Consider the following 14,325-nt stretch of genomic DNA (forward strand, 5'->3'; position numbering starts at 1 on the left):
GGATCCTGATGTCTGGCACACCACCGTCAGCCTGAGCCCTTTCCCAGCAATTGTGGGAGAGCGTTTCCTGCAGAGCCACAGAGAGGGCATTGTTAGCCACACTTATGGGGGTGGGCGTGAAGGAAGCATTGGGGGTGGGGGTGGAGGAAGTGTTGGCAAGGTTGAAGGGGGAGGGGTGTTGGACGCTCCTGTGGGGGGAAGGGGGGACGGAAGGTCACCAGGGGGGGCGTGGAAGTAGTTTCTCCTCACTTGTGATGCCGGTGTAGGTCATTGACCTTCTTCCTGCACTGGAGGCCAGTCAGCCTGATCACACTCCCCGAGCTCACTGCCGCCGCCACCTCATCCCAGGCAGCACTGGCTGCCCTATGGCTGACTCTCTTGGACATTCGGGGGAACAGGAAAACCCCCCTGGCCTCCACAATGTCGAGCAGCCTCCCCAAGTCTGTGTCCCCGAATTTTGGGACTGTTTTCCTTGGTGTCATTGTTGCGAGCTGGCTGGGGTTAGCTGAGCAAATGCAACTTAAGTGCTGCTCGACCTTGTTAGCAGGGGGCTGGTGAGCGCGGTGCCAGGGAAATCAGCTGGTGAGCCTTCATTTGCGGCGAGAAGCCTGTAAGGCCTCGCTCAGTGGACCAATTAACGTTGAATAGTGTTGCAGGCCTTGCTGGGCTGAGCACCAAGAATCTTGCGGCAAATCTCGCTCGCTACAACACTTAGAAATCTTTCTGGAGAATCGTGCAGAGTCCATCCTGGCCAGGCTATTCTGAGGCCTGGCGGAGAATGTCCCTCCCTCCCTGGCAGCATTCAGAGTAATTTATTGCACTGAGGAGCTCCGCAAGTGCAGGAGGAGATCAGGACATCATTTGTCAATGGGGCATTGATGTCTTGAGCCCAGAATGTGATCCCCGGAAACTCCAATTCACCTTTAAGAGGGTCCCAGCCCCCACCTCACACTTGCAAGACACCCCCGGGTTCGATACCTGGTGAGGGCACTGGGCCTGGGTGGCACTGTCAGGGTGCCCATATGGCACTGCCAGGGTTCCATGATGGCAGTGCCAAGGTGCTCTGGTGGCGCCAGCAGTGCCAGGATGTCACCCTACCCGGAGGCCGGCCACACAAGGGCCTCCGATTGTCTGGGAGACCAAACCCCCATCGAAGTGCTGTTCCACTTGGTCCCCATTTGTGGGGACCAGTACTGAGCAGCGCCCGGCTGGGATCTCCTCAGCTAGGCCAGTAGATGCCAAATGGCCACTCGATCTGGCGTCAGCACGATTAAGTGGGCTCTTAAACTCACTTAACTGTGCGTGATTGGTCCCATTGTGGGCAGGATCCAGATTGCGATGTCTTGCGAGATCTGGTTAGATGACACGAGGGGTAACAACCGTTGGGAATCCTGGCAGAGCCTGTCCAGGGATCTACTGGCCGCGTCCCACCGGAATCGGTGCGGGACGCGACCCTTAAATTGCAACCCTAGTTTTCTTTTTACCCAATCAATTCAGACTAGTTTGTGGCCGGCAAAAGTGGGAACATTTCATGTGAAGAAAGTGCCATATGATTGATATGGTCAAATGTCACATGCTGAAATTTCCAGGAATGTGTCAAGCAATCTATGGAGGCAGTGGCATAGTGTAAATATTGCTGGATTAGTAATCCAGAGATTCAGGCTAATGCTGTGGAGACCAGGGTTCGAAACCCACCACAGCAGCTGCTAGTATTTAAATCTGGAATTTAAACCCCATGTGGGATCACTAATGTTCTTCAGAGGAGAAATCGCCTGGTCTACGTGTGACTCTGGACCTGCAGCAATATCGCTGACTCTTACATGTCCTCCCTGGCATACCACTCAAACTGTCACAAAGTCAGAAAGAAATCAAACTGGATGAACCGCCGAGTATTGGCCTCGGCAGCTTCACTGTCACTGGGTCAAAACCCTGGAACTCCCAAACAGCCCTGTGGGTGGACCTACACCACATGGACTGCAGCGGTTAAAGAAGGTGGCTCACCATCACCTTCAATAAATGCTGGTCTAGCCAGTGATGCTTACACCCCGTGAAAGAATAAATAATAAAAAAAATGTGCATGTAAACACCAGCATAGACTGGCTGGGCTGAATGGCCTTTTCTGTGCTGTAAACACTTTGTAATTCTATTAAATCGATTTGTTACCTGAAGGTGCAGGGAGTTGTTCACCTGGAACAATCAGAAACTTTTTCAAACTCTGATACAGGCCTTTGGATTCCGCTACCTTCAACATGCCTTCACTGCCATCGATTCCATGGAAGTTCTTAAATCCCAGTTTCTTCAACTAAAGAAAACAGCAAAATATTAATTGGACTCTGTCATAATATACACACAGGTATATGATGGTGCACAGACAGACATTGATTGACACACAGGATGACCAATCAACACACAGAACACAGCAGCCAATCACCAGACAGGACACGACCACTATAAAGCCAGAAGGCACTAGTTTTCCCGTTCTCTTGGGATCCAGCCTCTGAGACAGTCAGAGCCTGTGAACAACAACTAGAACATACACCATGTGGTAGTAAAATAGTCTGGTCAGGTTAGCCTCAGGTCTCCAGTCAACTCAGCATAGTGTCAACCAACAGTTAAAGTATGTTTAATAGTTAAGAGTTCAATAAAATAGAGTTGCATTTCACCAAGTGTTGGAAGCCTGTCTCTCTCTCACTGCTATGGTAAACGCAGTCCTCGCAGATCCAGCATACCCAACACATCATGATACCAGTGCGTGATGTTAGAGTTTGACGGACCTACCTTGAGATAGTCTGCCTTCGACCAGCGATTAGCCATCCGGTAACATGGACAGCGTCCGCCCTCCCCCGCCGCTCCGCATCGCCAGCAACCTCGGTGCCAACTAGAAGATTTTTAAGCAGAAGTTCCACCTGTATCTTGAAGCCGCCGACCTCGAAGCCGCATCGGATGCCAGGGAAATCGCTCTCTTCCTCTCTACAGCCGGGGACCACGCTATCCACATTTTTAACTCCTTTACCTTTGCTGAAGGTGATGACAAGACAAAGTTCAAAACAGTCCTGCTGAAGTTCGACAGCCACTGTGACATCGAAGTCAATGAGAGCTTTGAACGCTATGTGTTCCAGCAGAGGCTTCAGGGTAAGGATGAATCTTTTCAGTTCTTCTTAACCCATCTCCGTATCCTCGCGCAGTCCTGCAACCAGGGCTCCACTTCCGACTCCATGATCCGCGACCAGATCGTTTTCGGGGTCCACTCCGATCCCCTTCGCCAGCAGCTCCTTAAACTGAAGCAGCTCACCCTCATCATCGCCATCGAGACCTGCGTCCTACATGATCACGCTACTAACCGGTACTCCCATATCAAGGCGGCAGGGACGGCGCGGCAAGGCCCCCACGATGCGGAGCGGGTGCAGGCCGTAAAACAGCTCCAGGGCCTGAGTCTGGATGAGGGCAGCCATTTTGTGTGCTTTTCCCAGGCTCCTGCGCATGTGCGCAATGACCGAGGGGACGGCAAAGCCGAGGACCGAATTGCGCAGGTGCGCCCATCGTTCGATCGCACCGCGCATGCGCGGTGGCGCACGGAGCGTCCTGAAATCGGCGCCATGACGTGCAACAACTGTGGCTCCTCCCACTTAAAGCGGCAATGTCCCGTGAAATCTCGACGCTGTCTCCAGTGTGGCAAGCTGCCCTGTGCAGATCTGCTCAACTGCCCACCACACATCGATCCCAGACTCAGCGCAGGAACGTCCGGTCAGTACAGCAACCCGTTGCAGACTCCGACATGGTTCCAGATCCCGACACCGAGGATCTCACATCCCCATTCTGGGTTGGCATCATCACCAAGCATACTATGCTTTCCTCAAAAAAGGCTAAACCCCTCCTAGTGATGAGCATTGATCCGGACGACGAGTGGTGTGCCACCCTTACGGTCAACAAATCTCGCATACGCTTCAGGCTGGACACCGGCGCTTCAGCGACCTCATTTCACAGTCTGACCTTGACACCATCCACGTCAATCCGAACATTCTTCCATTGGCCTGCCAGCTTCTCGACTACAATGGCAATGCCATTGCTGCCAGTGGATCATGCCAGCTTGTGGTATTGCATGGTTCTTTAAGCGCCACCCTGCGTTTTGAAATTGTAGGGTCCAACAAAGCTTCCTTGCTCAGTGCTCAGGCCTGCAAGATCCTGAATCTTGTGCAGCGGGTTCACCCTATGTCGCCCGCTGAGGCATCAGCCTCGCCAGATGCCAACTTCCAAATACAATTAAATGACATCATAGCACAATACCACAGCGTCTTCGAAGGTATAGGCACACTCCCCTACACATACAAGATTCTTTTGAAATCGAATGCCATGCCTGTGGTTCATGCACCCCGTCGGGTGCCGGAACCCCTTAAGGACCGCCTCAAGCAGCAGCTGCAAGACCTCCAGGACCAGGGCGTCATTTCTAAGGTCACGGAACCCACGGACTGGGTTAGCTCCATGGTTTGTGTCAAAAAACCGTCAGGGGAACTGTGCGTTTGTATCGACCCCAAAGATTTGAACTGTAACATCATGAGGGAACACTACCCTATCCCTAAGTGCGAAATGGCTCACGCCAAGTTTTTCACGAAGCTGGATGCCTCCAAGGGGTTTTGGCAAATACAGCTGGACGCGTCCAGTCGAAAGTTGTGCACATTTAACACCCCGTTTGGTCGTTACTGTTACAACCGGATGCCCTTTGGCATCATCTCCGCCTCGGAGGTGTTCCACCGAATAATGGAGCAAATGATGGAGGGCATCGAGGGGGTGCGAGTGTACGTAGACAACACCATTGTCTGGTCCACCACTCCGCAGGAACACATCGATCGCCTCAAGCGAGTGTTCCAGAGGATCCACGAGCATGGCCTCCGACTCAACAGAGCCAAATGCTCGTTCGGTCAAGGAGAAATAAAGTTCCTCGGCGACCATATTTCGCAGTTCGGTGTGCAGCCAGATGCAGATAAGGTGTCGGCGATCAATGCTATGAAGACACCGGAGGATAAGAAGGCAGTCCTCAGCTTCCTGGGGATGGTCAACTTCCTGGGGAAGTTTATCCCCAAACTTAGCGTTTGATAAGGTTCCCCACGGTCGGCTATTGCAGAAAATACGGAGGCTGGGGATTGAGGGTGATTTAGAGATGTGGATCAGAAATTGGCTAGTTGAAAGAAGACAGAGAGTGGTAGTTGATGGGAAATGTTCAGAATGGAGTTCAGTTACGAGTGGCGTACCACAAGGATCTGTTCTGGGGCCGTTGCTGTTTGTCATTTTTATAAATGACCTAGAGGAGGGCGCAGAAGGATGGGTGAGTAAATTTGCAGACGACACTAAAGTCGGTGGAGTTGTAGATAGTGCGGAAGGATGTTGCAGGTTACAGAGGGACATAGATAAGCTGCAGAGCTGGGCTGAGAGGTGGCAAATGGAGTTTAATGTGGAGAAGTGTGAGGTGATTCACTTTGGAAAGAATAACAGGAATGCGGAATATTTGGCTAATGGTAAAATTCTTGGTAGTGTGGATGAGCAGAGGGATCTCGGTGTCCATGTACATAGATCCCTGAAAGTTGCCACCCAGGTTGATAGGGTTGTGAAGAAGGCCTATGGTGTGTTGGCCTTTATTGATAGAGGGATTGAGTTCCGGAGACATGAGGTCATGTTGCAGTTGTACAAAACTCTAGTACGGCCGCATTTGGAGTATTGCATACAGTTCTGGTCGCCTCATTATAGGAAGGACGTGGAAGCTTTGGAACAGGTGCAGAGGAGATTTACCAGGATGTTGCTTGGTATGGAGGGAAAATCTTATGAGGAAAGGCTGATGGACTTGAGGTTGTTTTCGTTAGAGAGAAGAAGGTTAAGAGGTGACTTAATAGAGGCATACAAAATGATCAGAGGGTTAGATAGGGTGGACAGCGAGAGCCTTCTCCCGCGGATGGAGGTGGCTAGCACGAGGGGACATAGCCTTAAATTGAGGGGTAATAGATATAGGACAGAGGTCAGAGGTGGGTTTTTTACGCAAAGAGTGGTGAGGCCGTGGAATGCCCTACCTGCAACAGTAGTGAACTCGCCAACATTGAGGGCATTTAAAAATTTATTGGATAAGCATATGGATGATAAGGGCATAGTGTAGGTTAGATGGCCTTTAGATTTTTTCCATGTCGGTGCAACATCGAGGGCCGAAGGGCCTGTACTGCGCTGTATCGTTCTATGTTCTATGTTCTTGCATCTCATGCCACAGATCTCTCTGCTCTTGTCCCTGCTGACCGAATTCGTGTTCAGCTACCTGACCCTAGGTAGCTGGTCGGCCACATCTGTGGTGGTCAAGCAAGTGGCCCCCAGATCATTTCTCGTTCGCATGCATGATGGCTCTTTTCTTCGGCGTAATAGGCGGGCACTGTGGCTGCTTCCACACTCGCCACCTGAACGCGATGTCCCGCCTCGCCTGCTGATTCCTCAGGACACACCCTACAAAGAGGTCACCGATCTGCCGCTTCTTTTGCCACCCTCTACATTGGATGCAGCTCCGCCCATTCCAGTGCAGGCGGCCCCTGACCCTCCCTTGAGTCGGTCAACCAGAATTCGTCGCCCGCCACAGGGACTAAATTTATAGACTGAATGTTTCATTGCCTTGAGCTTCCTTTACACGTCTGTACATATTGTTCTTCCTAATTTGTTGTATGCACTCTATCTGGACTAGACACCTTCCCATGTAAATACGTTCATGCATTTTGTATATAGTCAGGCTCCTACTCATGTAAATATGCTCACATACTTTGTACCTAGTCAGCACATACACACACTCACTATTTATTGACCTATACACATTTTTTAAAAAGGGGGGAGATGCCATAATATACACACAAGTATATGATGGTGCACAGACAGGCATTGATTGACACACAGGATGATCAATGAACACACAGAACACAGCAGCCAATCACCAGACAGGACACGGCCACTATAAAGCCAGAGGGCACTAGTTTTCCCGCTCTCTCGGGATGCAGCCTCTGAGACAGCCAGAGCCTGTGAGCAACAACTAGAACATCCACCATGTGGTAGTATGGTAGTCTGGTCAGGTTAGCCTCAGGTCTCCAGTCAACTCAGCATAGTGTCAACCCACAGTTAAAGTATGTTTAATAGTTAAGAGTTCAATAAAATAGAGTTGCATTTCACCAAGTGTTGGAAGCCTGTCTCTCTCACTGCTATGGTAAATGCAGTCCTCGCAGACCCAGCCTACCCAACACATCAAGCAAGGCAGTAAGCCTTACTCTAATGTACAGATTCCCGAGCTACCTGAGGCTTTAGGATTCAATCTCTTTTCATCGGGGGCCTTGAACGAGCGCCGTTTGGTACTGGTCCCCACAAACGGGGACCAGACGGAACGGCACTTGTGGGGGTCTCCAAGGGGATCGGAGGCCTCCCAGCTGCAGTCTCTTTGGGCAGGGTGATGACCTGACACTGCTGGGGCTACCTGGGTACCCTGGCAGTGCCACCTGGATGCCAGCGTGGCACTGCCCAGGTGGCAGGTTGGCACGGCCAAGGTACCAAGCTGCCATTTTGTGCGCATGCGCGATTAGGCTGGGGTTGTCTGGTGGGGGACCCTCCCATGCTGCATTCGGGCTGGGGGTGAGGTCGGGATTCTTTACGGGGCCTTGGAGATCGGACGTTCCCATCAGCCGCACATTCACCATTCAGGCCCTTATTCAAAACGAGTCACGTTGAATAGCCATATGTTTCTCAGCAATGATAGTGCCGGGAAACACACGGCTAAATGCACTCACTCTGGGACTTTGTTCCATTTTGCCCAGAATGTTAGGCTCCGACTGAAAACCGCCGTGTTTCTCTCCAGATGCACAGTTGAGTTTACAGACCAGATTTTCTGGCACCTAGTGCACAGAAATTATGGGTATCTGATTTATGCTATCAATTTGGCGGGGTGGGGTCTGATAGCGGTGGCAAGGCCAGTTCCATAGAGACCAGATGCCATCTTTAAAGGTTCCCCGATCAGCACTGGAATTAAACTCACCCGAACTGCCCAGTGGAACATGGAGGACCCCCTGCACAAGCATCGGAGCAACCCTCCCCCTACCACCCACCACAGAAGAATCGAGGGGTCTCTTTCCTCCCCCCCACCACACACACAACAAAAATATTGTGTCTCTCTTCCAAATGGGTAGAGCTGAACAACTTCAGATAATTAGCTCTGCCCCATCTCGACCCATTTGTTTTCATCCCATTTCATTTTAACTGTTTTTTACCATTTCTTTCTCTCTTGTCTTTCTTTATATATATTCACCCCCCATCTTATCCACCTTTCCTTACCCTTTCTCCCCTTTGCTTCCCCTTCCCCTCCCCCCACATCTCCATCTGTCACAGTTTACCCTCTGATGCTAGTTTCTCTGCTGTTTGGTCTTTCACACCGTTTGTTCTCTCTAGGGACTGCCATTAGCAAACTTTCCCCTTAGTTTCTATGGCCAGTAGCACCCCATTTCCCTGGGTTTCTGTGGCTATGACTCATCTTTCATTCTCACTCCACAGTATAAATATTTCCCACTTTCTCTGTCAGCTTTGACAAAGAGTCATTGGACTTGAAACGTTAGATCTTTTCTCTCCCTACGGATGCTGCCAGACCTGCTGAGATTTTCCAGCATTTTCTTTTTGATTCCAGCATCCGCAGTAATTTGCTTTTATTATGTATTGATACTCTTCTTCCTCACTGCTGTTGCCCTGTGTCACCCCCCCCCCCCAACCCCCCCCCCCCCCCCCAATATTATCACCCCTCCCCCCACTTCACAGACATCATTAGGGCAGAGGGTGGCACAGTGGTTAGCACTGCTGATTCACAGTGCCAGGGTCCCAGATTCAATTCCAGCCTTGGGTCACTGACTGTGTGGAGTTTGCACATTCTCCCAGTGTCTGCGTGGGTTTCATCCCACAGTCCAAGATTGTGCAGGTTAGGTGGATTGGTCATGGATTAGGTGGATTGGTCATGATGAATTGCTCTTTGTCTCCAAAAGTGGTTAGGTTGGGTTATGGGAATAGGGTGGGGGGTGAGCCTCGGTAGGGTGCTCTTTTGAGGGTCGGTGCAGACTTGATGGGCCGAATGGTCTCCTTCTGCACTGTGGTGATTCTACTCTATGATTCTATTGGCTCTCCCTCCCCACCACATAAAAGGGAAATGCCCCCAATGGGGGTCAGGGGCTTGGCCCTCTCCTCCCAGGGGCTATACTTACCTTGGCCCCCTCAGCAGGATTCCCTTGACTAACTCCCATTCTTATAAAGCGGATGTAAATCTTGTCGATGTGACGTCATGTTGGCGAGTTATGAATATTCAACAGAATATACATCTTCCATATGTATTGGGACTTAGATTTAGCCGATGCAACCTGTGCTGAGAACTGAAACTGTTTAGACCTGATGTAAACAACTAAGTACATTTACATAGCCCCTCTACCATGATAATACATCACAAGGTGCTTCACAGGAGTATTAGAAAACATTTATACATTGACCCACGTAAGGAGCTATTAAGGTAGGTGGCCAAAAACTTGGCTAAAGAGGTGAGTTTTAATAAATTCCTTAAAGGAAGAAAGTAAGGTCGACAAGCTGAGAGGTTTAGAGAGAGAATTCTAGAGCTAAATACAACTGCCAAAGTAGGAGAGGGAGGGTTTGGCGGGGGTGGCGTGTGGGTGGTGGGTGATGAGGGTTTGGAGAGCGTGGAAGGTGACTAAAATCAGGAATGCTGAATGTGAAGGTTTACCAGACTGATTCCAGGGATGGCCGGACTTTCATATGAGGAGAGATTGGCTAGGTTGGGATTGTACTCGCTGGGGTTCAGAAGAATGAGGGGGGATCTCATAGAGACTTATAAAATTATAACAGGACTAGACAGGGTAGATGCAGGGAAGATGTTACTAATGATGGGTGTGTCCAGAACCAGGGGTCACAGTCTGAAGATTCAGGGCAAACCATTTCGGACAGAGATAAGGAAACATGTCTTCACACAAAGAGTGGTAAGCCTGTGGAATTCATTACCACAGGAAGTAGTTGATGCTAAAACTTTAAATATATTCAAGAGACGGCAGGATACAGCGCTTGAGGAGAATGGTATCAAGGCTATGGGGAGAAAGCAGGATTAGGCTATTGAGTTGGATGATCAGCCATGATCGTGATGAATGGCGGAGCAGCTTCGTAAGGCCTCCTCCTGCTCCTATCTTCTATCTATCCATGTACCTATGTGATGTTCGAGTATCGATGTGATGTTTAAGGCAGCATGGTAGCACAAATCGATAGCACTGTGGCTTCACAGCGCCAGGGCCCCAGGTTCGATTCCCCACTGGGTCACTGTCTGTGCTCTGGTTTCCTCCCACAGTCCAAAGACATGCAGGTTAGGTGGATTGGCCATGATAAATTGCTCTTAGTGACCAAAACGGTTAGGAAGGGTTATTGGGTTATGGGGATAGGGTGGAAGTGAGGGCTTAAGTGAGTCAGTGCAGACTCGACGGGCCGAATGGCCTCCTTCTGCCCCGTATGTTCTATGTTCTCTGCTAGGTCTATCAGGATGCTTTGAGAATGTAGTGCTAACAAAGAACATCAAGCTGTCTTATTGAACAAAGCTGGTTTATTTACAGTACTAAATTAAAGATTCTAACCAGTCAACAAGGAATAAGTTATTAAAAACAATATGATATCTCTTACAAGAAAACTCTATGCTATGCACCTAATCTCTCTAATGCTTTACAACCTTTTGCCAGAATCCCATAAGTCACGGGCGGGATTCTCCGAGCCTCCGCGCTGAAATTGCGCTCTGCGCGGGGGCGGAGAATGGGCGTCAAACCCGGGATCAGGTCCGACTCTGCTCCCGCCATTCTCCGGTCCCCAGAGAATCACCGCCAATCAGGCGCGCGCGGTCAATGCGGCACCGGTCGGGAGCCGCTGAAAGAGGCCCCTGCGGCGATTCTCCAAGTGCAGCTGTCCGAGTTCCCGCCAGCGTGGTTCTCTAATGGGGCACTCGGTGTGGTGGCTGCGGACTAAGTCCGCGGCCGCCCTGGTGGGGGGGCGGGGGTTCATTCACCGTGCAGGCCTCCAGGACAGCCAGGCTATCGATTGGGGGCCACCGATCTGCGGGCTCATGTGATCTGGGGGGGGGGGGCTATCTTCTTGGTGCCAGTCTGCAGTGTGAATCGGCCATGTTGTGCGGGGCAGCCGACACAGGCTGCTACTGTGCGCATGCGTGGACCCTCAACCGGAAGTGCAGGGCCCTGTATCGGCATCCGGAGCTGCGAGGAGCACTCTGCAGTCCTGCTATTCCCCTCCAGGTAAGTGAATCTCTCTGGACTTTCTTCAGGAAAGTCCGTGTGATCCGCATGCGTTTTTTCGCGGGCGTGGGGACATAACCCCATTATTGGAGAATCCCGCCCCCCATATTTATATCAGAATGCCTTATCTCCATCTGGTGGTAGGAAGTATTACTATCTTATTGTTAACGCCTTGTGTTCCTTACAATGCACATATTGTTACACTGAAGAGGCCAGAAGAGGAGGAATACAGACACCTGTAAGGGGCTGGAGGAAATTACAGAGAAGGAAGGGGCAAGGCAGTTGAGCGATTGAAAAACAAGGGTAAAACACTTAAAATTAAGGCGTTACTTAACTAAGAGCGAAAGTAGCTTTGTGAGCACAGGGGTGATGGGTGATATGTGGAAGTTCATTTCAGGATCAATAATGCCATCAAGGTTGCGAACAGCCTGGTTTAGTTTCAGACAGTTAGCAGTCAATAATCTTTTGGTTAATCAACACAACACCACCTTCCAACCTCAATATCTTCTTCCTGAGGTCTGGCACCGGGAACTGAATGCAGTATTCCAGGGACAGTCTAACCATGTTTGATAAAACTGCAAAAAAACCTCCAACATTTTCATATTCCAATCCCAGAGAGAGAGTTTTTTTGAATTATTTCGGTACTTGTCACTAGCTTCTGGTGATTCCTAAATCTCTCGGCTTGCCCACAGTTCCTAGCTTCTCATCAGCCGATCTATCTTTCTTAGGTCCAAACTTCCCCATTTCCCTGAATTAAACACCAATTGTAACAATTTAGCTCAATCACCTAACCTATCAATGGTCTTTTGCAACTTTCTGCTCATCAATGCTATTTTCTGTGCCACATAACTTGGTGTCATCAGCAATTGTGAATGTCCAGCTCTCTATTCTTCCAAATCTTTTATCAACAGAGCGAATGTAGAAGCAGAGGTACAAAGCCATGCAGAAGACAACTCTGTTACCGAGAGTATCATAAGGAATATAACACCTCAACTCTAATTCTAGCAAAATTCTGCTGAACCAGAAATAGATGACCGTATATTTGATTGGTCTTTACGTTGATACCTGTTCAGCAACCCCTCCTGTTCCACAGGCAACATCAAGGACGAGGGCATTGTCTCGCTCTTTGGGAAACACGGGGTCCAGCACCTCAGCAGCAAAAACATGAGCCTGATAATTTATCACTGCAAGATCCTTGAAAAAATAAATGTCACTTTGATTAATTTCATTCCCTTCATCGCAATTTCCAACAGGAAAGAATGCAATTGTTCTCATTGTGTACTTGTGAACAGTATCAGATATGTTAGAGTTTAAGATAAAAGCAAATTACTGCGGATACTGGAATCTGAAACAAAGCCAGAAAATATGGACAATCTCAGCAGGTCACACAGCAGTTGTGGAGAGAGAAGGGAGCTAATGTTTCACGTCTGGATGGCAAAGAGTCAGAGCTCTTGATAAAGAGTCACCCAGACTCAAAACATTAGCTCCCTACTCTCTCCGCAGAGGCTGCCAGACCTGCTGAGATTATCCAGCACTTTGTTTTTGTTGCAATCTCATATGGCTAGGCAGTTTTGTCTCTCACACGGCGGCACGGTCGCACAGTGGTTAGCACTGTTGCTTCACAGCTCCAGGTTCGATTCCCGGCTTGGGTCACGATCTATGCAGAGTCTGCGCGTTCTCCCTGTATCTGCCTGGGTTTCCTTCCGGGTGCTCCGGTTTCCTCCCACAGTCCAAAAATGTGCAGGTTAGCTGGATTGGCCATGCTAAATTGCCCCTTTGAGTCCAAACGTTAGGTGGGGTTCCAGGGATAAGGCAGGGAAGTGCCTTAGAGGGTTTAGAGGGTTGGCAGACTCGATGGGCCAAATGGCTTCCTTCTGCACTGCAGGGGTTTTATGATTCTATGCTCATCTTAGCTAGTATTGAATCTATGAGGCAGAATTTTACTCGCCTCATCAGCAGGTTTGGAGGAGGTGGGGAGTGGCGGGGTGGTGGTGTGGTCTAAAGTTTCCAGGTTAACCTTACCACCTTCCCAAACCTGCTGCAAATTTACAGAGGACACGTGAAGCAGAAGCTGGCTGTCCTTTGTCTGAAGGGATACAGGAGTTTTATTTAGTGTGCCATGCTGTAATGATCTAGAATTCAACAGTTTATGATATATTTGCAAAGGGGAAATTTGCATGACTATAGGGAAACAACAAGGGCATCAGACAAATTGGATAACTGCTTCAGACTGTCAGCACAGACATGATGAACCAAATGATCTCTGTCTATTCTAAATGATTCAGCAACTGAAATTCAATACTTCTTTTCAGCTGGATGGTTTAGTGAGAGTTTGGTTGCTGATCTGTAATTAATTGTAAGAAGACAGCAGTGATACATTCCTCTTGTCCTTTGATTATATAGTTTTGGGCAGGTTATAGAACATAGAACATAGAAGCACAGAACAGGCCCTTCGGCCCTCAATGTTGTGCCGAGCCATGATCACCCTACTCAAACCCACATATCCACCCTATACCCGTAACCCAACAACCCCCCCCCCTTAACCTTACATTTATTAGGACACTACGGGCAATTTAGCATGGCCAATCCACCTAACCCGCACATCTTTGGACTGTGGGAGGAAACCGGAGCACCCGGAGGAAACCCACGCACACAGGGGGAGGACGTGCAGACTCCACACAGACAGTGACCCAGCCGGGAATCGAACCTGGGACCCTGGAGCTGTGAAGCATTTATGCTAACCACCATGCTACCCTGCTGCCCCTTATATTCAGATAGACAGATAAGCACATTCTTTTCTAACTGTGCTTTCTTTTAATGGTTGCTTTACTCAACGTTGCAATTCTGCACAAAAAACGTGAGAGTTGCACCTTGTTAAAGCAACACATTTGCAAACTGTATCATTTATCATCTGGACTGAGGGCCCAGACATCCATTATGCTCATTAAACCACATAGGGCAGCATGGTAGCATAGTGGTTAGTGCTGTGGCTTCACAG

The 14,325-nt window shown here is 49.5% G+C and overlaps 1 protein-coding gene across 5 annotated transcripts in view; it reads right to left on the reverse strand.

Annotated features, from left to right (window-relative positions):
• Window positions 1–14,325, reverse strand: part of LOC119978544 (methyltransferase-like protein 27) — a 75,657-nt gene that overhangs the window by 22,159 nt on the left and 39,173 nt on the right. For all 5 annotated transcript variants that reach the window (XM_038820270.1, XM_038820269.1, XM_038820268.1 and 2 more), the window contains exons 3-4: window positions 12,393–12,521; window positions 2,164–2,302 (exon numbers count right to left, since the gene is read on the reverse strand). In XM_038820270.1, the coding sequence (XP_038676198.1) occupies window positions 2,164–2,302; window positions 12,393–12,521 (268 nt within the window). The remainder of the gene's footprint in view (window positions 1–2,163; window positions 2,303–12,392; window positions 12,522–14,325) is intronic.

The sequence above is a fragment of the Scyliorhinus canicula genome, chromosome 15 (genome assembly GCF_902713615.1).
Source record: "Scyliorhinus canicula chromosome 15, sScyCan1.1, whole genome shotgun sequence".
Classification (NCBI taxonomy): domain Eukaryota; kingdom Metazoa; phylum Chordata; class Chondrichthyes; order Carcharhiniformes; family Scyliorhinidae; genus Scyliorhinus; species Scyliorhinus canicula.